Source organism: Dryas octopetala, chromosome 5 (assembly GCF_963921425.1).
Source record: "Dryas octopetala chromosome 5, drDryOcto1.1, whole genome shotgun sequence".
NCBI classification, from domain to species: domain Eukaryota; kingdom Viridiplantae; phylum Streptophyta; class Magnoliopsida; order Rosales; family Rosaceae; genus Dryas; species Dryas octopetala.
Genome location: NC_141370.1, coordinates 11,175,962 through 11,199,547, shown reverse-complemented (window position 1 = coordinate 11,199,547; position 23,586 = coordinate 11,175,962). Strand labels below are relative to the sequence as shown.

Here is a 23,586-nt window from a genome sequence, read left to right as displayed (position 1 = left end):
AGGCAAGCATTAGAACAAGCTGAAGAAGCTGGTGGGTGCCAATATGGCTGTTGTCTTACCTTGCATTATTTTAGGTTTATCATGTTTTATGGGTGACCTAACTACTCATCAGCATCGCCGACAAAGCAATATTATTGAAAGTGCTTATTGTACATGATCATGTACAGAGAGAGAGAGAGAGAGAGAGAGAGAGAGAGAGAGAGAGAGAGAGGCTCCACATCGATCAACTTTCTAGTTAAGCAAAGATCCGGATTCTTGTTCATGAATCATATTCTCATGGCACCATTATAACTCTTTTGAATTCATCAATTACTCCAATGGTGCAATATTGTCTTCTAGCTACCTACTTTCCTTTTTTCACTTTCTCTTTTCCTTTCTCACAAAACAAACAAGAAAACAAAGAACATATAGTCCATGCCCAATTGCCACACTAATTATGCAATGCCAAGAAGATAGTGCACATCTCTTTCTAATCTCTCCCAAATTCATAAGCAAGAGAAAAGAAATTAAACCACACCCACCCATCATCGATCTCATTAAATTAAAAGCAATAGCTAGAATATGCAATATTGGTAAGCAATAAGGTGACACATATGTGATTCATGCCCATTTCTCTAGCCAGTTGAAGCAGGCATGGAGTGGGAGACAGTTCATGTGGGTCTGTTGTAAAAGGAGTATTCATAATTATTAATATCCAATCATGGCCTTGTCATTTTTTATTTCTTTTGCCAATCAGTTAAAGCAATCTTTGAATGAGCAAAAGCCCACACCAAATATTGGATATTATTAATAATAATTGCTGTCTAGTGAAATTAATTAAAAGAAAACTAGTTATTAAGTTTGGGACACAAGCTAACATAGCAAAAGTGTGCCCCAATAATTGATACATGTAAAGTGCAACTAGCTAGAGGTACGCAAGGAAGCATATCATATGTATGAAAAGAAATTAATAAAGTGGTAGTAATAGTTAAATTTGGTACGTTAATGGGTGGCCAAGCTCAAGCGAATCATCCTCTTGATGTGTTTCCCACTGCCATGCGATTCTAGCTATACCATATTATAGAGAGAGAGAGAGAGAGAGAGAGAGAGAGAGAGAGAGAGATTGTCCTTGTTTGTTTGTTATTATAATGGAGAGATATATAATAATATATGGTAGTGGGGCTCAAATGGTCAACCTATGTAGAGAGAGAGAGAGAGAGAGAGAGAGAGAGAGAGAGAGAGAGAGAGAGAGAGAGAGAGATAGGGAGTTCCATGATAATTTCCCAATGCCCCAGATTCGTTTCTCTACTCATTCTTTGGTTTGATTAATAATCATAGCCACCCACCCACCCACCCAAACGCCCCCACAAAAGTCTCATTCCTAATTCTCTCCTCTCCTTCCCCTCTTAATAATATTCATTCACAACACCCCCTTTTGCTCCCCATAACTTCAACCCACATATATATATATATTATCATCTCCCCCAATCCCCCATTTCACACACCAAAGAAACTAAACACCTCTCTAGCTTTCACAACCCCCCAAATGGATTTTGATCATGATCATCTTGCTTGTAACACAGGCCTTGTCTTGGGATTAGGTCTCACAACAGCATCCCCCCAAGAGACTAGTTCACCAACCTTGACAAAGAAGCCTAATTCCTCAAATTTTGGTGCCACAAGTCCTAATTTTGAGCCATCTTTAACTTTGGGTCTCTATGGTAGTGAGCCATATCACAAAGGTACTACCACTACTACTGCTTGTCATGAGGAAGCCATTGATTTGTATAGGCAAGCATCGCCTCATAGCCATAGCGCAGTCTCTTCTTTCTCTAGTGGTAGGGTGGTGAAGAGGGAGAGGGACCTTAGCAGTGAAGAGGTTGAGGTGGAGAAAGTAGTCTCTTCAAGAGTCATCAGTGATGAAGATGAAGATGGTCCTAATGCAAGAAAGAAGCTCAGGCTCACCAAGGAACAATCTGCCCTCCTAGAAGAAAGCTTTAAACAACATAGCACTCTCAACCCTGTAATAATCTCTCTCGATCTCCCTCTCTCTCTCTCTCATGAAAATTGAAAAGTACTAATATTATTGTTATTGGGTTTAATTACAGAAGCAAAAGCAAGCTTTGGCCAGACAGCTAAATTTGAGGCCTCGACAAGTAGAAGTATGGTTCCAAAATAGGAGAGCCAGGTAAAATTCACTATATCATCCTTGTTAATTCTATATGTGTAAAAACAGGACATAACCCAGATGAAAATTATTTCTACATGCAATTACTACCACAACCCAAACACTGCTCCAAAAGACCCATTAATTATAGCCTTTTTTTTTTTCAGAAATATATATACCAAAATTAATTATATGGGTGTGGAATCAATCAATCAATTAAGTTGTGGTTTTGTTATTTGGCTCATGCAGGACAAAGCTGAAGCAAACAGAAGTAGACTGTGAGTTCTTGAAGAAGTGCTGTGAAACACTAACAGATGAGAACAGGAGGCTACAGAAGGAGGTCCAAGAACTGAAGGCACTGAAGCTGAGCCAGCCTTTGTACATGCACATGCCAGCAGCCACCCTCACTATGTGTCCATCTTGTGAAAGGATTGGAGGGGTGGGGAGTGAGGGTGCTAATAATTCCAAGACCCCATTTTCGATGGCTTCAAAGCCTCACTTCTATAGTCCCTTCACCAATCCTTATGCGGCTTGTTAGGCCTCGTTTCATGCTTAATTAGTATTTGGATATTAGGATTAGACCAAGGACAAAGATAAATCAAACCCCCATAACCCCTATATTTTTTGTTGGTTAAGGGCTTTGTAGTGAAAGAAGGACATGGCTAGTTAGTGTAATTAATTTGTAGAAATTAAATAGTTATTACTGATCAATTACCTTTTCTTTTATTTTTTTCTTTTAAAAGAAAGTATATATGTATGTAAATTTTCGAACTATATATCTATGAAGGGATTACTATTATTTATTGTTTATTAATTAAACTGTATTTCTTTTAATTTCGTTCTTTGAAATATCAAATATGTAAGTTGAGACAAACGACAGTATATCCTCATCATGCATGAGTTGGTTGAAGTTGAAGTGAAAGAAGAGTTGCCATGTATGTACAAAATTAAGCCTTTAATTTATACGTGCAGCAAATTTCTTTTAGTACAATGTTAATTGGATGGGATTCAATTCAAATCTGGACCAAACAAAGGCTTGGTCTTTGGATAAATCATGATCTGAATATAAAAATATCTAGCACAAATGTCTTTTATATCTTAAACATATAGAAACAATCAAATATTTACAATATTAAAACTATTGTGTCACTTCACTGACCCAGTTCTTTATCAGCTACAAGATCTTAAGTAAGCTTTTTTAAAAACAAAAAAAATTCATATAATGCGTGAGTGTTAAGCATCGTATGAAATAAATATCGTTCAATTACACGTAACTAGTAAACCTAACTATTTTTTACTATTATAAGACTATTCGTGGAGTTAACTAGTATATCACTTTAACTGGCTATTTTAATTACATTTCTAATAAAAATGAAACTCCCCTGTACATACGTACAAGTGAATCAATCCTATTTTTATAAAAGATGTTATCAACAATCATGTGACACATCAAACAATGATGAAAATTGATAGAAAGTAGCTAGGGAAGTTATTATTAAATTAATGATTTCAAAGAAACTATATATGACATGTTTGACCAAGAAATAGTGTTGGAGTTGATGATTATATAAGAAGTAAGTGTGGGGGGGTTAAGGGGTGGGACGTTAGCTCACATGTATCTGTCTGTAATTCAGTTGCTTGGAGACAGAAAGAGGGTGAGGGTCTACTAGGGGTGGGCATAATAACCGATGCACCGAAAAACCGAACCAAACCCACCGTAAAAAAACCGAAAAAAAACCGAATTGACCGAAAAGTCAACACCATAAGAGAAAACCGAACCAAACCGTATATGGACGGTTCCGGTTTCGGTTTTATGCTCATTTAACCCGAACCAAACCGAACCAAACCGAGTAATTTTTTTAAAATATAATTATATATTTTTATGCACATTTTATACATTTTTGTTCACATTTTATACATTTTTATTTTAAACCCTAAAATATATTTTATATAACCCTATGAGTTTAATATTATATATATAATAATGTTTTAGTATATAATGTTAGTTATATCTTATATAATAAAATTAGTGTATTCTATTTCTATATACTCTATAGTCTATAGTCTATATAATAATGTTTTATGCATATAGAGTTATATATAAACTTAGTATATAACTATATAGTTAGTAACTTAGTATAGTTAGTTATATATAACTATATAGTTAGTAACTTAGTATATAGTTGTATATATACTACAATAATTATATATAACTATATAAGTAATATATAATTATAGTAGTATACTAGTATATACTATAGTAGTATATAATTATATATATACTATACTCATTACTCTATAGTAGTTATATACTTATATATAATCTTATATATAGTTATAACTTATAACCCAAATTTGCCCAAACCCCAAACGAAATCTCAATCTCCCCAAACCTCAAACGAAGCCCCAAATAAAATAAATTAAAAAAACCAAACAAATAGACCAACAAATAAATTATATAATATATATAGTTACAGATTATAATCTTATATTAGATATAACTTATAAGTTATAACCTCAATTTGCCAAAACTCCAAATGAAACCCCTACTACCCAACCAACAAAATAAGCAGGTTATATTTATTTTAAAACCGTGCATGCACCGAACCAAACCGTTTTTACAATGGTTTGGTTTGGTTTGGTTTTTCTCTAATTTATTCGGTTTACAACACCGAACCACACCGAGAAAACATTTATGGCGCGGTGCATGGTTCTCGGGGTGAAGTGAGCCGAACCACACCGTGCCCACCCCTAGGGTCTACTACTACTACTACTTCTAAACGGGTGGTTCTGGTGGTGAGAAGCGTGTGGAGAAAGAAAGGAATGGATGATTAAACTTATAAAAAATACAAGAATAGATAGTGAGGGTTGTGGTCACGTGATATGCTAGGCTTTTATAAGGACCAGTGGGTCATACCCCCACGTGATGTGCCAATGGCCCTCTTCCCTTTCTCTCTTTCACAAAATCTTATTATGAGATTTTGTCTCAAAGTCAGAGCCTCCTTCCATTTTTCCATTTTTCCATTTTTATGGATGGACTCCAAACAATGAATCTATCCACCATTTCTTTCCCATTGCTTAAAACTCTTGGATTTGGTACTATAAAAATAAATTCTTAAATTTTGTTTTCATATAATATGATAGTGTTTAATTGGTTTATGTACAAGATCTTACCATAAACGAATAATATTCTTTTGCCATATTTTTAACATATTAGAATGCATGATCTAAATTATATATTCATTCAAATCACATGATATACAATTTTAAGCAGTATAACATGTCAAGTTATTTGATAAAAGAAAGTTTACTAAAATGTGCTCTAAGGTACACCTAAAATAATGATGTGTTAGTATCGTGGTAGTATATTGCATGTATTTGTTGTAAATAAATAAGTTTTAGAGTGGACAAAATTAAAATAGATTATATGATTTACTTTTTTTTTTGTTTTCTTTAATATTAGTCATGTATTGTAAATCTAAGTGTTCTCATTTGATCACATTTACACCTAAAAATGCTACAAAGCCACTACTCTTTTAGAAAACTAAGCACATAAGCAAAGAGTCTAGATCCAAGTGAATTCGATCACATATGAATTAATAAATTACTGTTACATCATTTACGAACTTGAGAACTCCAGAGGTGCCCTTAACAATAAGATACTCACATAGTCACATGTATCTATCACATTATTGATGCCAGGAGAAAATTTTTGGTGGTTCAAAGTATTATTTTCTAAACCCCATCTAAAAAGCCATCAATATTCTACCTTTACTATAATGGAACACATATTAGGTTGAGGGGTACTCAAATGGACGGTTGAGATTGACAAGGGAGCCGATCGAGAAGATATATGACTACATGTTTACGTTATAAGCACGCTATGATGAATGATGAGAAAGGTTGTTCTAAAATAGTCCACACATCACTCATAATAGATGATGGATGGTGTGGAGTATGGACCAATAAATCATGAGGGGAACTTTCCACGAAAAGAGTGCACTTTCCGGGAAACCCTTTGTCTTATGGTCTCTCATCATCATCATCATCATCATCACTTTCATCACCCATTTTTTTCTGTCAAAGTCCTCATTGTCTATCTATGAACTCTTCAACCCCCACTTTGAATTCCAAACTTGAATAATTATTATTTTGATTGCCAAAGACTGTGTGTGAAAGCTATGTATATATGACTACATGGGCTATAAGCATTTGTTAGTTTTTTCCAACTTTTTCCTACTTTTAGGAGATTATTTGGTTTGCTTAATGCTATTTTAGGTGGATAAGGTTGTTGTCTAGAGTGGAGGGGATAGTAAGGGGACATAAACTTTTGTTTAAGAAAATCATAGTGAAAGTATTTGAAGGCAAAAAGGGTAGGGTCCATATATATATATATATATATGCATGCTTTTTATTAAAGTTTGTGATGTTTAATCTCCCCCTAATTATAGATTCCATCTACGTGTGCACATACGTAAGTATATAAAGAAATGGACAAGAAAACACATGTCTTCCATTGGATGCTTTGTCGGCTATATATGTTCAGGTTATATATGATTATTGGATACGATTTTTGGAATTACTATATTTCATAAAATTCTACATCATCCGTTCACAAGTATAAAATATTAAATACAAATTAAATTTAAAAATTAGGGTTAAATGGTCTTTTCATTGAAAAGTTTTTGAACGTGGTACCATCAATTTATGTTGGATGTATTTTTCTTTGCAATGCCTTTTGGATTTTTATTGTGTGCTACGTACTGTGATTTGTTGGCCAAATATTTTTTAGTATTATAAAATATTTTATTTATGTTATGGACATTGTTTTTGTAGGGGTGTAATGTATATAGATTTATAAATATTTTTATAGACTTTTTAAGTGATAGACTTAAGCAGAATTTATAGATTTTAACAAAGTTTACAGAGTTTATAAAAATCTTTATAAATCTGCAGGGTAGAGGTCTGATTTATAATGACTTTGAAATACACATAAAAGTCTTTTAAAATCTTTTAAAATTCATCATTAAATGAATTCCATAAAAGTCAATGATTTTTTAAATGTACAGAGATTTTTATGAACTTTTTAAAAGTCTTTAAAAATTTTAATTAAATATCACATGACTTTTATAGAGTCTTTAAAATTCTTATTTGAATACACATAGATTTTTACGGACTTTTTAAAAATTCTTAAAAATATTAATTAAATACCACATAACTTTTAAACTCTACAAAAGTGTTTTAAAATTTATATACAATACACCTCACATAAAATTTGTTACTTCATTAAGGAAAATAAAGGGCAAATTGGACATCGTATGTTAAATTGTGGCTCAATTACAATTTACCCCTACGAACTATAGGGGTGATTTCAAGATGGTCCATTAATAAATAAAAAATTTCAAACGCATCCATCAATTAAGCGAAAACATGAAAAATGACGGAAACCGTCAATAGAACCGTTAGTTGCCCACATGGCTTTGCTGACTCATGTTTTTTAACGATGTGGCTACCACATATTTACCATAGGAACATAAAAATAATAAAAACATTATTAAAAACATTTTATAATATTAAAAACTAAAACTAAAATATAAAAAATCAAAAACTACAAACTTTCCCCAACTCCCAATCCCATCCTTCTCCCGTGCATTTGCCAGAGAAAAAAAAATCTCATTTTTCCCCTATACAGCCACACCTTCTTCCTCCTCCTCCTTCTTCTACCCCCATACAGCCACATTTTCTCTCTCCTTCCCTCTTTTCTCTCCCTCTCTCTCGTTTCCTCCTTTCTCTTCCTCTCCCTCTTTCTCTCCCTTTCCCCCCTGTCCTTCCTCGTCTCTCTGTCTTCGCACCATTGCCGAGTCGCTAACCTCTAGATCGAAGGTCGTTCATATCTGTTGAGATAAGAACAATGAAAGAGGGGAAGAGAGAGAGAGATGGTCTTGCCAACCTACAGTCCTAATGAGGTTGTTCATATCTGATGCGAAGCTTGGCATCGCCGCCATTGTCAAATCCATTGCGGTCGATGTGGAGGTCAACCATGCCAACGCCTCCCTCTCTCTCTCTTACTCTATCTTCCTCTCTTTCATTGTTTTCTGGGTTTTTATTTGAGTTTAGGTTTTCAACAATTTGGACATATTTTGCACAATTTCATTGTTCTATCTTTTTTTTTTTTTTTTTTTTTCTGTTCTTGTTCAATTTTAATATGGAACCAAAAACCCAATGGAAAGAAAACCCACTTGTGATAAAACAATATATATTCAACAATAGAAATTAGAAAACCCTAAAACGTTGTTGTTGGTAGAGTTGGGGTTTTGGTTTTGACTTGTGCTCGGTAGTTTTGGCGGTGTCGGTGGTGGTTTTGGATGTGGGTGGTCGCGGATCAGGTTATAGAACCTTGGTGGAGTTGTTCTCGATGGGTTGGGCGGTGGCAATTCATTAGGGGTAGGCATTAAACCCGGAATACCGAACCCATACTGGTACCATCCCATACCGATCCAGAATACAACGGGATGGGATCGGTACCAACATTTCAATCCCATCATGTATCGTACCGTTTATAATTAATTTTATTTTATTTTTATTTTTTAATTATGTGTCACACTTTGGTTGGCTGTTTGGGCAAGTCTATATTTCTAGTATAGACTTGACCACAACCAACCATACCCAATGCCCATACCCTAATCCCAAATTTGTTCAGCCTTTCTTTCAGTCTTCGTCTCTTCCCATTCGCAACTTCGCAGCCTAGAGCAACCTCTCCTCTCGAATCCCTCTTCGATTACCAAAACTGAACATACATCTCCACTGTTCCCCTCGAATCTCTCTCGAAGCCAGAACCTATCTCTCTCAAATTCCTCTAGAATACGTAATCCCATTTCGAACCCCTCTCGAATCCATCTCAAATTCTTTCTAATCCATCATTCCATCTTGAATCCCTCTCGAAATCACGCTATTTGTCTCTTGAGTCTTGATCAGATCGTCACGGGACTAGGTTAGGGCTTCAAGTGGGTCATATCTTCTCAGCTTCAAATGGTAAGCTTTCTGGGTTCTGGGTTCTGGGTTATGTGTTCTGAGTTCTTAGTTATGGGTTATGGGTTCTTCGGTTCTTGATTAATTAGTTGATTAGTTAGTTGCTTAGTTGATTAGTCAGTTTCAAATTCCCAGTTTATTAGTTAGTTGATTAGTGTAGCTTGACAAACTTGTTATCTGTGATTTTCCAGTTGATTAGTTATTTATATGCAGTTGAGTTACTGATTTTGGACATAGTTATGTGGTTTGTTTCTTTGTTGATGCAGTCTCGATCACAGCAGTAGAGTGTGAGTGCTTCTTCTACTGTAACCTCACCAACCCCAGTGCCTCCAAGATCAGTGCCCATGCAATCTGAACCTCCAGCGGAAGAAAGAGTGCACATGCAAGATGAAGCAGAGGTAAGCCTTACTAATGATAGTAAAACTAAAGCTGGTACTGGTTCCAAACGTAGTTGGGTTTGGGATCATTTTAAAGTGTATGATGATAAGAAAACAGAAAAAAAAAAAAAAAAAAAGATCAATCAGGGAAGATAGTAGATGTAGAAGTTATTATGAAGAGAGCCAAATGCATATACTGTCCTAAAGGTAGTCTTGGAGATTATGCTGTTGATAGTGGAAAAAATGGGACATCAGGAATGCTTAAGCATATTAGAAAATATTGCAGATATTACCCACCAAACCAAAATAAAAACCAAAAGATCATTGATGGTGATAAGGTTCAGGGTAACAAGATGGTTGCTAGGGGGTTTATGCAGAATGATGCTATGGAAGCTTGTGTGGAGATGATTGTAGTAGATCAGCTTCCATTTAGTTTTGTAGAGAAGAAGGGTTTTAGGAAGTTTTGTAGTGTTGTTTGCCCATTGTTTGATGTACCTAGCAGGAGTTAGGCAATTTCTAAAAATGTATGATGTCTGTAAGATCAACTTGAAGAAGGAGTTGAGTGCACATAGGATCAGCCTCACTACTGACACTTGGACAAATGTCCAAAACTTTAATTATATGGTGCTAACCGCCCATTTTATTGATAGTGATTGGAAAATGCACAAAAGAGTTTTAAACTTTTGTGTGATTTCTAATCACCAAGGGACCACCATAGGGAAGCTTATTGAGTGTTGTTTGTTAGAGTGGGGGATAGAGAAGGTTATGACCATAACTGTTGACAATGCTTCTGCAAATAAAGTAACTTTAGATTGGGTTAGGTCTAAGATGAATATGTGGGAGAATTCACAAGCTATTTTGGGTGAAAAGTACTTGCATGTGAGATGTTGTGCTCACATAACCAATTTAATAGTAGGAAGTGGGTTGAAGAAGCTGAATAAGTCTGTTTTAGCTATTAGGAATGCTGTGAAGTATGTGAGGTCCTTTCCACAGAGATTGGAGTATTTTAAGTCCTCAATGGAAAAAGTGAAACTGTCCAGCAAAGGTCTTGGGTGTATGGATGTCCCCACAAGGTGGAATTCAACATTTATAATGTTGGAATCTGCCTTGAAATTTAAAAAGGCTTTTGCAAGAATGGGGGAGGATGAGGACATCTCATTTTTGGCTTACTTCAAGAAAGGAGATGAAGAATTTGATGAGGATGGCAATGTGATTCAGAGTAGTAGTAAGAGGTTTAGGGTGACCACCAAGTGAAGTTGATTGGGAAAATGCAAGGGTGTTTGTGAAATTTTTGAAGATGTTTTATGATGTGACTTTAAGGGTTAGTGCATCTTTGCATCCCACTATCAACACAACCTTTCATGATATATTAGCTATTGAACATGAGATTGAAAGGTTATTTGTGGCACCTGAGATGGCAAATGGTTCAGAAAGTGAGAGAGTGTTGACTGACATGGCAGCCAACATGAGAGCTAAATACAATAAGTATTTTGGCTCATTCCACAATCTGAATAGATTGGTGTTGATTGCATTTGTTTTGGATCCAAGGTTCAAAATGAGACATGTAATTCATCTGTATAAAGGAGGGTTTTGAAGAGTGGGAGGTGCAGAGGGTTGCCAAAGAGTTGAAAGAAGTGTTGATGGCTCTTTATGATGAGTATGGACCAAACGTAGATGGTGGCATACATATGAGAATGAATGTGAATTCTGATTCACAAATTGTCACTTCTAATTATATGGTAGAAGATGAGGGTAGAGGTAGTGGGAGAGATGACATATTGGATGATTGAAGAAAGGTGGTGGAAGAGAGTAATGAAACTATGGTGGCACATGAAGTTGATAAATATTTAATGGATCCTTTGAAATGGACAACAAAAAATGGAGATGATTTTGACATTTTATTATGGTGGAAACTCAATGGTCCCAAGTACCCTGTGTTGGTAGCAATTGCCAATGATATTCTTGTCATTCAAGTGTCAACAGTTGCATCTGAAAGTTGTTTTAGCACTGGGGGCAGGGTCATAGATGCATTTAGGAGTTCATTAACTCCTACATCAGTGGAGGCTTTGATTTGTATTCAAAATTGGTTGAAGGGGATGACATTTCCAGCTTGAAAGATGAACCTTGTATTGAAGAACTTGAATTTTATGAAAGTATTGAATCGGGTAATGTTTTGTAAATTTGTTTTACTTTACTTGCTTTGCTTTGTGTATTGAATTTTAATAGTTTCTAACTTTCTACTATGATTTATTTTGTGTAGAAAATGCAAGTGTGACTACTGCTGCCAGTAGTTTGAAGGGTTCAAAACCAAAGGCAAAAGTATGACCAGTTGACCATTGATGCCTGTCTGCCAGTAGTTTGAAGTGTGACCGTTGCTGCCAGTGGTTTGAAGGGTTCAAATCAAATTCTTGTGTGATTTCTGAGTTTGTAATTTTGTAGTTTGTATTTTGTATTTTGTATTTGTAAATTGTAATAAGCCATAAGGCTTAATTCTAATCTTTTGAGTTTGTGATGTAGACTGAGTTTAAGTTTGTGAGTTTGTATTTTGTGATGTTACTGATGTAGACTGAGATTGTGATGCACTGATGCCATAGAATTAAATTACTTCCAACTTGAATTGTTGAAATTTGAATAACAGTAACTTGAAGTCTTGAATTGTTGAGATTTGAGAACTTGAGTTTGAAACTTTGAACTTTGAACCTTGAAGTTGCATCATATTCATTGTTGAAACTTGAATTGTTATATGTTGAAGTATAGTCATGAATGCATGAATAGCTAGCAGGTCCCGAAACTCATCCCGAACCCATCTCGTTCCATATATTTGGTTTTGAAATGGTATCATGGTCATCCCGTCCCGATCTCATCCCGAATGCAACTTCCGGGATTGGGAACAGGATGAGGTCAGTCCCATCCCTCCCTCCCATTCCGTGCCCACCCTTACAATTCATATAGAAGAGAACTTTTGTTGCAAATGGTTCTGAGGGTTTGGGACCGTTCTTTGTGGTACTGTTGAGGGGGATGGGGAAGGGGAGTGGCTCGAGTGGGTGTGGGTGTGATATGCAGAGAGTGTGAATGGGTGGGTGGGCGGGCGGCGGGTGGTGGGTGGTGGACTGGTAGGTATGTGTGTGAGTGGCTGAAGAAAAAGAAGAAGGAGGAGGGAGGAAGAAATTAGTGGCCATGGGGTTGTTGCACGTGGAAGAAGAAGAAAAGAATATTTAATTGTTTTTTTTTTTTTTGGCATGGCTTGACGTGAGAGGGATGGGAAGCAAGGAATGAAATTTCGTTTTTTTGAGTCACCGAGATTTTATCAATACCCCACTATATTTCGTAATTCTTTCGGCGAAATTTTGAGTTTTATTTACTAGGTTTAGGGGAAGAAGGGCGAGGAAGGGCTGGGTTTGGGGGGAGAAGGGTGGGGAGGGGCTGAGTTTAGGGGGAGAGGGGCTGGGAGGGGCTGGGTTTAGGGGGAGAGGGGCGGGGATGGGCTAGGTTGGGGGGGAGAGAGGCGGGGGGGAGGGGCTGGTGTTAGTGCTAGGTGGGAAGATGATGGGTGTGAGAGAGAAAACTGTGGAGGAAGAGGACGAGAGAGAGTCACGGGCAAAGAGGAAAAATGAAGGAAAGAAAAAAAAAACTTACCTTACAGTAAGGTCTGGGCGATGAACAGAGGAAGGACTGAAGGAGAGAATGAAAACTTTGATTGTTATATTATATATGAATAGGGTACAGTTCTCAGCCTCTCACAATAAGCTAAAGTGATAAGATTGCCACAGTAATTGTTGACTTGTTGTAAATTTATATAACAAAATAATTTGGCTTTTGATTAACCAACGAACATCCTGTTTCTTGGATGTTGGAACCAACAATATTAAGAAGATTAAGTTTTGGATCTTAAAAGGAAAAGCAAGGAAAGAAAAAAAAAAAAAAAAAAAAAAAAAAAAAAAAAAAAAAAAAAAAGGAAGAAAAGAGAAGAAAAAAAAAAAAGGCTTTAGAGTTGATTGGAGTTTGAGGCCTTTGGATAATTGGAAAGAAAAAAAAGGATTTGGGGTTTCGTTTGGCTCTTTTGGGATTTAGTTTAGTTGTTTTGTAAACCTAAAATCTTAATATATTTCTATATAAAAAATAATTAAAAATACCCTAAAGGGTCTAAATCCTAATATCTTATACATCTTATATCATATGGTTCATATCCTAAAAAATATTGAGTATATAGGGTTTAATATTAGGGTTAGTGTATATATTATAGAGTATAAAGAATATACTAATTTTATTTATTATACTAATTTTATTTATTATACTAATTTTATTTAACAGTATTTGTCTCTAGCGCGCATTATATTTATCTTATATCACATGAAACCTATTATATAATTTGGTTTCTTCAATGTTTTTTATCAATATAGTATATAATATGTTAAATAAACATATGGTCAAGTTTCATTCAAAATTTTCGTATTTTAATAGCAATTTCTATCGTTTTTGTCTAATTTTGTCGAAATCGAAATTTTAATCGAAATTTGCGCGAAAATTTCCATCGAAATCGAAATTTTACTCCTTGATGGGAAGTGAGGGAACTTTTTTTCTTTTTTTCTTTTGTTTTTTCAATTTTTTTAGTTTTTAATTAGTTTTAGTTTTTATATTATAAAACGTTTTTGTAATTTTTTTATTATTTTTTATCTCCACGTGGCACTCCACGGCATTAAAAAAATTTACGTGGCACTTCATGCTGTCACTTAACGGAAAAGTTGATGAAAATACTAACATTGCATGATTTTCAAGAGTTGGTGGATGCGTTTGAAATTTTTTTTTTTTTTTTGTAAATCATCTTGAAATCACTCTCGTAGGGATAAATTATAATTGAGCCTTAAATTGTCAATTGTTTATATGAATTTAAGTGTATACATTAATAAGTCATGTTTAGATGTAGAATAATTTATCATAACACGACATGTACGCACCTAAATACAACACGTTGCCTAACCTAAAAATCAGGTAGCCCGTAGTGCATTATTTATTACATTGTCTTTTTCTTTAGTAGCTACTAGCTAGTAATTAAAACTTATTGCATAGTTTAATCATTCTGGCCTCCTCGAAAATAACTAACTTGATTTTTGTAAGGATGAAGTTAGACATGTGTGAGAGTATTAGGTTGATATGTATTATTAATCTTTTCTTTGTAATGAGATGCATTATTGATTGATTCATTATTCAAATTTTCAGTTATTAAGTGGTGTATATAATAAATTAAGTCTTGAATGAATCTAATTAAACCTGAACACAATGAAATACACATTCGTTAGTTAATTAAGATGTAAAAACTAGAATAAATAATTTGGTGTCTTTAATTAGTATTGTTCGGAAAGCAAACTAAATGGTGACTATCATGCATGAGTCAGCAGCAAGGAAAAAAAAAAAGGTGGGGGCAATCAATCAAGCAATCAATCAATCATGAATGGGTTGCTTGTGAGTTGTGAGTTTGTGACTAGTAAGTACACGCGTGAATGAATACAAATATGCCACAACTTGCTTACCTAAATATAATTCCAAACTAATAAAAAACTCCATTTTGACAAGTGAACATACTAAAATACCAGTTTTGGTCCTTAGGTTAGGGTCCTATTCTTGCAATTAAGCAGACTTGGTTTTGTTCCTTAACCTGAAGACAGAAACATATATATATATATATATAGCTAGGTTTGACTACTAGCTTGTAGTAGTGTAGTACTAGTGCTGCTTGTATAGTTTAGGACTAGAGTTTCGCACAAGAATGCATGGGCGGCTGTTGTTGTTGTAGATATGGAAGCTAGCCGACCTATCCCATCAGATCTTTAAATTATTGAGGCTACATAACAGTCATTTCTGGACGAAGATCAGTTTTGAATAGACACTGCGTGTATAGTATAATAATTCAATTTGTTACTATGCAGATCATATATTTAATTTATCTTAAAAAATTATAAACTTTGATTGAGATAAGGATACATTCCAAGTTACCAACATATTACATATCATTATATCAATGAAGGTTCTACTTGGCACGATTATTACACTAAATTATATGTATTGTTTATACTTATTGCATGCATGCTTAATTGTTGGCTGCTAGCTATAGTTTATTATGTATTATGTTATCTTCAAAAAAAAAAAGTCAAAATGGGCTTGAGCGGCCGGGCATGTTGCTCACAAATAATGTGCTGCATTACTTCTAGAGTTCTTCAATTCACATTACAAAAATAATAAATAAAAAGCTGCATGATTAGCAGTCGGAAATACCTGGCCTCCTCTTCCACTCCACTTACATCACATTGTTTGTTTGCATAAGATTTTGTGTTTCTTCTATTCTCACATCTCATCTTGCTCATCTCACCCGCTTTTTAATGATTTTTTAATTACAAATTTATCTTTATATGAAATAATTTTAGAGACCAATATTAAAAAATGGGGCCATCTATTAGGCTTATTAGCAGTTAGCACACGTACATTTCAATTGTTTTGTTTAAAGATGTACTTGACTGATGTAAGTGTTAGATTGATCCCATTAAGCTTAATTAATCAAAATAGTCTACAGATATTTTTCTTCCCATGTTGGAATAGGTTTGAACTTGGAATCCCCTCCTCCAATATAAAAAAGAAAAAAAAAACTAAATCAATTGAAAATACATTTGGCCAACTAGTTTCTTTGTAAACTCACACTAATTAGGTTTATTGGAGTAAAACTTCTATGTAATGAATATATATACTCATTGTCTTTATCTCTCACATCACATGCCTTAGCTAGTATGTGATGAGAGAGATAGACATATAGTTATATACACCCATGATATGTAAGTTTTTATTTAGCCCATTAAATTAAAAGCCCAACTTGTTGGAGCTACTATAGGAAGCACTCAAGATGGATTCATGGTAAAGTACTTCTTAAGCGAACACACCCAAATATGACCGCCTTATCATTTTAAGTAGGGTAAACTACATATTTAGTCAATGTGTTTTTATCTAAAATTATATTTGGTTCCCGTGGTTTAAATTTTTTCAATTTGGTCAATGTGTTTGTCGTTTACAATCTCAAGACATTCAACACTTGACATGAAATATTTTCTCAAATTGAAACCAATGACTTTAACTTGCAAGTTTTACTCATGAGTGACCGAAAATCATGTATCATGTATGTAGCATTGAATTTGATTTTCAAACAAGAATTCAAAGCATTCCCAAACTTAAAGTTCAAACTCAAAAAATTTTTCTAGCAAATCAACACGAAAAGGGAAATTGCAACTAGTTTTAGAAATTAAGTCCATAAGATAGTTTTTGAATCCCCCAACAAAAATCTTTATGAAAAAAATACAGAATTTTATTCCCACATTGAAAATTTGGGTTTTGTTGAATTAACTGACGAAATTTCAAAATTATCTTAAGATTGCAAACAACATAAAACACGAGAACTAGATTGCCAAAATTTAAATCACAAGAACCAAATATGATTTCAAGTCAAAACACAATAACCAAAAATGTAGTTTACCCTCTAAGTGTATGACTTAATTGGATTCTAATCATCTGCTTGTATTTGTTTGACTTTTAAACTTAGTCGTTCATTTATTATCCAATAGTAAGGGGCAAAATATGTAATGAATTTGTAACACTTTTTTTGTGTAAGTAGAATTACATCTATGTATAACCTTGAAACAGCTAAAAACATGGAAAGAAGAGAATCTAAATCCAACTTAATTTGGCAGTTTCAATTCACACTCTTAATAGTCATCCTGCACTCCACATATAATATTTAAAATACACATAAAAGGAGTGTATGACATAATGGGAGTGAGAATAGTACTGCCCTTAATTTTACTTTTATATTTTTTGGACTTTTCACAAAAAATTGTTGGGCCACTGCAAGATAAAGTTGGTCTAACCCATTAGCCCAGTCAAAAGCCCAAAATTGGTCCATGATCAATGCTATGAGCTGAAATGGTATAGGATGGAGAAGGGCCTGGGCCTCAAACACCGGCCCGGTCAGCCCATGATCCAGTCCTTACGAATGCTAACATTTACTGATTCAGGACGCCTGCACTCTTTTCTTGAGCACTCTCTCCGAACCAAATGGTACTTCTTCTTCTTCTTCTGCTCTTTTTCGCTGCCTTTTCTTTCAGATTTTGATTGATAGTTGTTGTATGTGCAAGCGTTAGAAGAAAGAAGAAAATAAAAAAAGCAAAAGAAAAAGCGCACCAAGTGTTTGCTAAAATGCCCCAATGTTTCGGTTGATAACAAATGAAGCTATAAAGAAGCCAATTTTCGTTCTACTATGTGCGTTATAATGTTATACTGTACATGCATTGCATATATATTTCTTTATGTATATGTTTATATGTAGATGTATGTATCCCCAACTGTTGTTGAGCGCAGGAGTGTAATGAGCAGAGTAGATGCAGAGAGCTGGCCGAAGGGTCTATGTTTTACCGTGCAGTGTACTCAGAGGTGACTTAGACAGTCATGTCATGTGAACCCATTATGTTTTTTTCATTTATAGAGAAATTTCCTGAAACCCATTTGCTTCATTGGTAGACTGATATGCATTAGCATAATGGGTTCTGTTACTGCTTGTAATATTTTTTTGTAAGGACCCTTGACTTGATTTGATGATCATGTGAATGTAGATAGAGGAGGTTGGATGGGAGCAACTAGTGAGGATGGGTGGAGATCTAACATCTCTCAGCTTTCGGGTCTTGTAAGATATTATTGTTCACATTCATCACCCACTCGCTATTGTTTTCTTATTCATTTTGCATTTGCCGAAAAGGAAAAAGAATGCTTTGGTGCTTAATTTAATTTTTGGCTTGACTGTGTTGAGAACTTATCGATAAGGCTCAAGAATAATTGGTGTTGAGTACACCATATTAGTTGTAGTGATTACATTTAAGAAGGTAGTGGAAGTGTTTAGTTGTGAGAAATGAAGGACCTGTTTTGGAGTGCTTTTGGCACCAAGTGTTTTCGGATAAACAATATTTATTTATTATTATTATTTTTTTATAGTGGTTGACTGAATTAGACAAAAGTGTTTTTTGGGTTTTGGGTGGGAGAAACGGTTTTTTTAGTGCTTTCTCGAGAAGTACCTAACTGGTGATTTCTCAACAAGTACTTCCAAATGAATATGCAAATACTACTTGGGTTTTTAATAAAACATGTGATGTGTTTCTAGCAAATTCACTACCAGCGGAAGCATTCCCAAACTGGCTCAAAACAGTACTGCCAAAAATGATTGTTTTGTGCCCCAATAAATTGCTAATGCTGTAAAATAGTTGTGCAATCATATACTTGTCAAAAGTTGTAAGGATGTGTTTATATGCCATGGAGGTATGAACTAGACATCTGGTTGATGTGAAGTAGAGTAAACATGTGTCTGAAGGCAAGTGTTGGATACTATTGCCAGGGTTGCTGAGTTTAGAACTATGTGTATCTTCATCCACAAGCTGTGCCTGCTTGATTGTGTCTAAACTTTTGTCCTTTCATAATACTAAATTGTCATCCATAGATTAAATTTTCACTATCAATGAATTCAAAAATGTTTATCCTGGATGCTTTGGAGTATTAAATCTTGAAGTTTATGATAGTTTAACTTACCAAGAATCAGACTTGAACTTCCACTACTTTCCAAAGTATATCTCTTAATAAAATAGTGTTATGATAGTTTATATCAACACTTCCTCTAAAGTTTTCTTTAGCATCATGTTGTTGTAGTGAAAAATCTTCATGAACTTGAGGCAGTTGCTTTAAGTTGTTTGGTAGAGGTTTCTTTTTGATTATGTGATGAGTATGTGACATGAATTTTTCTCATTCTTTATTCTTCTTTTTCTTTTCTTTTTTCAAACTTTCTATCATTAATTTCTATCATTTTTCACATGTTTAAACTGTCTTATTCATGTAGTGAACTCATCTTTTGTAAATTTGATTAGCAGAGATAGTAAGGGAAGAGTGCATGTTATGGAAATTCAGTTGGATAAAACCCATCCCAAATGTCCTCCTTCAATTTCAGTAGTATGTCTTCTTTTATCTTTTAGATGGTTAAATTTTTCCATCTGAGGCATATATAACATTCAAGTTTCTTTCTCAGGATGTACCGTATATGTTTAATTTAAAATGGTCAATACACTCGAGATTGAAAGATGTGGTGCAGCAGTTTCTAAAGGTTTTTATTATTTTCTTAAAAATTGAATGAGATGTTGCATCAGTTGATAATAGTTGCTGCCTAAGGATATTGTCTATCTTAGAAGTTGTGTTGTTTTCCTGGGTTCTTATGTTTACTAAAACCTGTCAACAACTTTTTGCTCTCAGCATCTGGAGAAGCTTCAGGCATTTTGGTCTACTTTGGATGATATTGACAGGTCCCTTTTGGTTGTTGATCCTAAACAGGCATCTCCTGCTGCATCCCATCGCCAGATAATGATAGGTTAGCCATCTTGAAAATAAGTATTGATAATTCTTCTCCCCTCTTTCTGTTGGAAGTATTTTGAGGTTTTTGTTTTTCAGGAAATGATTGCTCCATCATGTTGTCTATTAATGCCGTTGATCCTAGATCTTTGCCAGAGTGAGATTTCATCTTGAATCTGTTACTAGAGCTGCTACCTTCTAGCCTTTGCTTTTCATTCAGTTGCGAATATCAAGTTGTGTTAGGTGTCGTTTTATTGGTTCAGGTCCAACTTTAAGCTCGTTGAGAAACATATGGCGAAGAAATAGCAAAAGATGGTACATCAATGCATCTCTTTTTTGGATCTGTATTCTGATTTGGTACTTGTACTGTAAAGGTAGTCTAAATATGAATTTTCTGATGTCGTTACTGTAGAATCATCCTTTTTTCACGAATATTTTCTTGCTTGCTCAATTTTTTTAACACCCCCTCTGCTTCTTTTAGCAATGAGCACTTTACATGGGCCTCAGTTTAAAGGTTGGGAATCAAATAACTTTGCTAATACTGTTATCATTTGAAGTTACGAGGAGAAAACTACTGAACCTTTACTTAAATTTCATTATTGCAATGTTCTTTAAATTAGTGCTCAACTTTATCTTTCTGAGAAAAAAATAGATTGTTGGTGATACATGTTTATCTATCATTTGTGTACACTATGTCTCTAATTGCATAGGATAAAGGACAAACCATTTCTAGAAAATCTTGAATGTCTTCTGGGGACTCAACTGCCAAGGCCCCCCGATGTGCAGAAGAGTCACCAGCAAGTTGAATGTGGAATTTGTTATGCTCAGAGTCTTCCAATTGGTAATTCTATATATACATTCTTTAAATGTTTACCAAGTTTTTCAGTCATTGACCAAGCAATGTTAATGTAGACGATGAGCTTAGAGATAAAAGCGGGACTGGGACTGACTATACATGCGATAATACCAGTTGTAAGAGGGCTTTCCATAGCATATGTCTTGTGGACTGGTTGCGCTCCATCACCACAACAAGGCAGTATGCTACGTTTCTTGTATCACTGTCATCTTTTACTGGTTTATGCATGAATATAACTTTAGTTGTCGTTTTTAATATTTTGTAACAGGAATTAAGTTGTACATATGGCATTGCTCTTCTTTGCCTTAAGCACACTTATTGCATATGAAAATGGCTTGAACTTGCCATTCAAGTACAATGACATAGTGGTATGATAAAAAATAAAAATAAAAACATATGTAGAGATAAATAGAATTCTTCCATTAACACATTTCATTAGGAGACACACCAATGGGGCGCTTGTCACTCCTCAAGCTGCTTTCATACAATCTCTTAAAGCCACCATAGCAACTATTATCAGTTTTTGGCCAAACACCATAGCAATTATTATTTTAACCATCAGAACATTTTGACATTCAGAATTCAGAACCTACAGTAAAAAATCAGGCTTCCTCTTATGGTTATCTGATATATGATTTCTGTGTGAACTTGCATTACAGGTCATTTGATGTTTTATTCGGAAGTTGTCCATACTGTTCAGAACCAGTTGCGGTGAAAATCAACAGTGGGAAGAAGTAATCTAGGTCTTCTATACCTTCTAATCAAAGATCTCTTGATGTTCTCCTTTCCTGGCACATTCTTCAAGTCCCGAGGCAGTGAACTCTGTACTTGGATTAATGTTTTTTATGGTAATTTTTGTAGCAGTGTGGAAATGTGAGGACCAAAACCTGGAATGTTGTATTGAACTTTCCTTTTGCCAATGCTACAACACAAGCCTTTTTCTTTTTCCCCCTGTTTTTTCTTTTCTTCAGCAAAGAAAACCTAGTTTGATATCCTGCACATCAGCATCCCATCTAAGCTTAGTACTGAAATCAAGTCTAGTACTCTATCCCATCCAAGCTTAGTACAATAGTACTCAATCATTTGCAGTACTCTGTTTCCTCATGACCAAGTCTTTGACCAATCAAATGTTGAAAAGTTGTATTCTATTCATTGTTTTCTGTGCTAACCTTATCCACAGGCTCTATTGATTTGATAGTCGATGCTTACATGTTTAACATTGGAGGTACCTTCAAAGAGGTGATTTGAGATACCCTTGTGATGATTGATTTTTCATTGAGAAAAACTTACATATCCCCTTATGTAATACTATATGGTATTCTTACAGCATTGACTCTCTCTCTTCTCTCATTCTCTTTCTCTCTCTCTTTCTCTCATCTCTTGTCTCTATCTCTCTCTTCAAGAGATGCAACATCACTATAACACGGGGATAAGTAAGTTTTTTCCTTCTTCGTATAGACCTTTTTGTTGCCATTGCCTACATATCCTAAATAAGTACCCTTTATGTTGTTGCCGACAGGCAGACCCTTGGATTGGACCATTGTGGAATGGAAGCTAACCACGTTTTCGTGAGGTATATTGGCAGAGAGTATACTTGTGGACCTAGTGCTAATCAAGTCAGAGAAGATGTGCCATCTCCGTGGATTCTGAATTATGCTGCTTGCTACGTCTCAGAATGAGAATGGTCCCTCCTTCAAAAAGCTTCAAGTCAATTTTGAGATTGGGGTCCCTTATTTTAATGCCTCTTATCGTCCCGGTTGGGATTGGACTATTGGAGGTCCCTAGTTATTAGGGCTGCCCATATCATTAAGAGAAGTTCCGATTTCTTCGCAGTATGTCCCCAAAATAAGGAAAAAACCACCATAAAATTGCACCGGCCGTTTGCAATAGTGGGCTGGGCTTTGTTGTTTGAGGGTTCCACATCACTAGAATTGAAAAAATTAATGTATATAACCGTAACACATTGAGAGCCACCGAGTGATAACAAGGGTGATCAAGTAGTATCAAGCATGTGAATGGTTTTGGCATAAGAGTGAGTACTCTCAGCATAGAAGCCAACATATTCTGCATGAATCCTTAGGACTCAATAATTTTGTTCATAATATAAGGGGGTTTACAATACCAAATCGATACTGGCTATATAAATTTTAATCCATGCACACTTTTACTCACACACATAAAATAAAATGTTATGAATTCATTAATTACTATTTCGTTCACACACTTTTAAAACACACATAAAACTTTTGATAAACTAGAGCAGTAGTGCTAGATATACCACATTTTTATACCACAATTTCATACCACCTTATGTGGCAACTTACATGGCATTCATACATTGGATACTGAAAATAAAAATAAAAACCCAAAATGAAAAAGAAAAATTATATCCAATAAAGTAATGGCACGTAAGATGGTATAAAAATGTGATATAAGAATGTGGTAAGTATAGTATTATTCAAACTAGAGTGACCCTATATAATGATATGTTCCAGAGTCACACGTGTGCATGCAATAACCGACTGTGACCATGCTTAACCTGGGACCATGCCATCTTTGTGGTAGTTATGGCTTATATATGCTAAGTGATGATGAGGAGCCCCCTTGACGCATTTCGTAGATGCACAAGGGCAAATATCAAACAGAGGTTATAGGGTTGCTATATGCACATCCCACTTTCTTTCGTTACACATTTCTCTCAATTTACTTAGTGAATTACCATTTAAACCCAACCTCAAATGACCATAAAAAACAACCCACCC

At 34.9% G+C, this 23,586-nt stretch overlaps 2 protein-coding genes across 5 annotated transcripts; both read left to right on the top strand.

Moving 5' to 3' along the window:
- The first annotated feature begins 1,354 nt into the window (after positions 1-1,354).
- On the top strand, positions 1,355-2,945 carry LOC147284250 (homeobox-leucine zipper protein HAT22-like). Its single transcript, XM_086243367.1, has 3 exons — positions 1,355-2,002; positions 2,088-2,167; positions 2,396-2,945. The coding sequence occupies exons 1-3, from the start codon at positions 1,526-1,528 to the stop codon at positions 2,682-2,684; spliced, it is 846 nt and encodes a 281-aa protein (XP_086099493.1). The 5' UTR covers positions 1,355-1,525; the 3' UTR covers positions 2,685-2,945.
- Positions 2,946-17,588: 14,643 nt separating this feature from the next.
- On the top strand, positions 17,589-22,806 carry LOC147284249 (zinc ion binding protein). 4 transcript variants are annotated; one of them, XM_086244511.1, is made up of 12 exons: positions 17,589-17,646; positions 17,947-18,018; positions 18,198-18,268; positions 19,494-19,575; positions 19,652-19,726; positions 19,873-19,987; positions 20,068-20,125; positions 20,212-20,283; positions 20,679-20,809; positions 20,881-21,004; positions 21,484-22,063; positions 22,344-22,806. In XM_086244511.1, the coding sequence occupies exons 1-11, from the start codon at positions 17,644-17,646 to the stop codon at positions 21,560-21,562; spliced, it is 882 nt and encodes a 293-aa protein (XP_086100637.1). In that variant the 5' UTR covers positions 17,589-17,643; the 3' UTR covers positions 21,563-22,063; positions 22,344-22,806. The 4 variants fall into 4 exon arrangements, with proteins under 4 accessions (XP_086100637.1, XP_086100638.1, XP_086100639.1 ...); XM_086244513.1 differs by having other exon boundaries at positions 17,594-17,646; positions 19,497-19,575; XM_086244514.1 differs by lacking the exon at positions 17,589-17,646 and adding an exon at positions 17,683-17,847.
- Positions 22,807-23,586: the final 780 nt, after the last annotated feature.

What these genes read in the sequence shown, in the direction of transcription:
- LOC147284250 (XM_086243367.1), top strand. Translation starts at nt 1,526, where the DNA reads ATGGATTTTGATCATGATCATCTTGCTTGTAACACAGGCCTTGTCTTG. An exon ending in AACATAGCACTCTCAACCCT is followed by an intron (nt 2,003 to 2,087) that starts GTAATAATCTCT and finishes GTTTAATTACAG; the next exon opens with AAGCAAAAGCAAGCTTTGGC. An exon ending in TTCCAAAATAGGAGAGCCAG is followed by an intron (nt 2,168 to 2,395) that starts GTAAAATTCACT and finishes TGGCTCATGCAG; the next exon opens with GACAAAGCTGAAGCAAACAG.
- LOC147284249 (XM_086244511.1), top strand. An exon ending in TGGTGCAGCAGTTTCTAAAG is followed by an intron (nt 19,727 to 19,872) that starts GTTTTTATTATT and finishes TTTTGCTCTCAG; the next exon opens with CATCTGGAGAAGCTTCAGGC. An exon ending in CGAAGAAATAGCAAAAGATG is followed by an intron (nt 20,284 to 20,678) that starts GTACATCAATGC and finishes CTAATTGCATAG; the next exon opens with GATAAAGGACAAACCATTTC.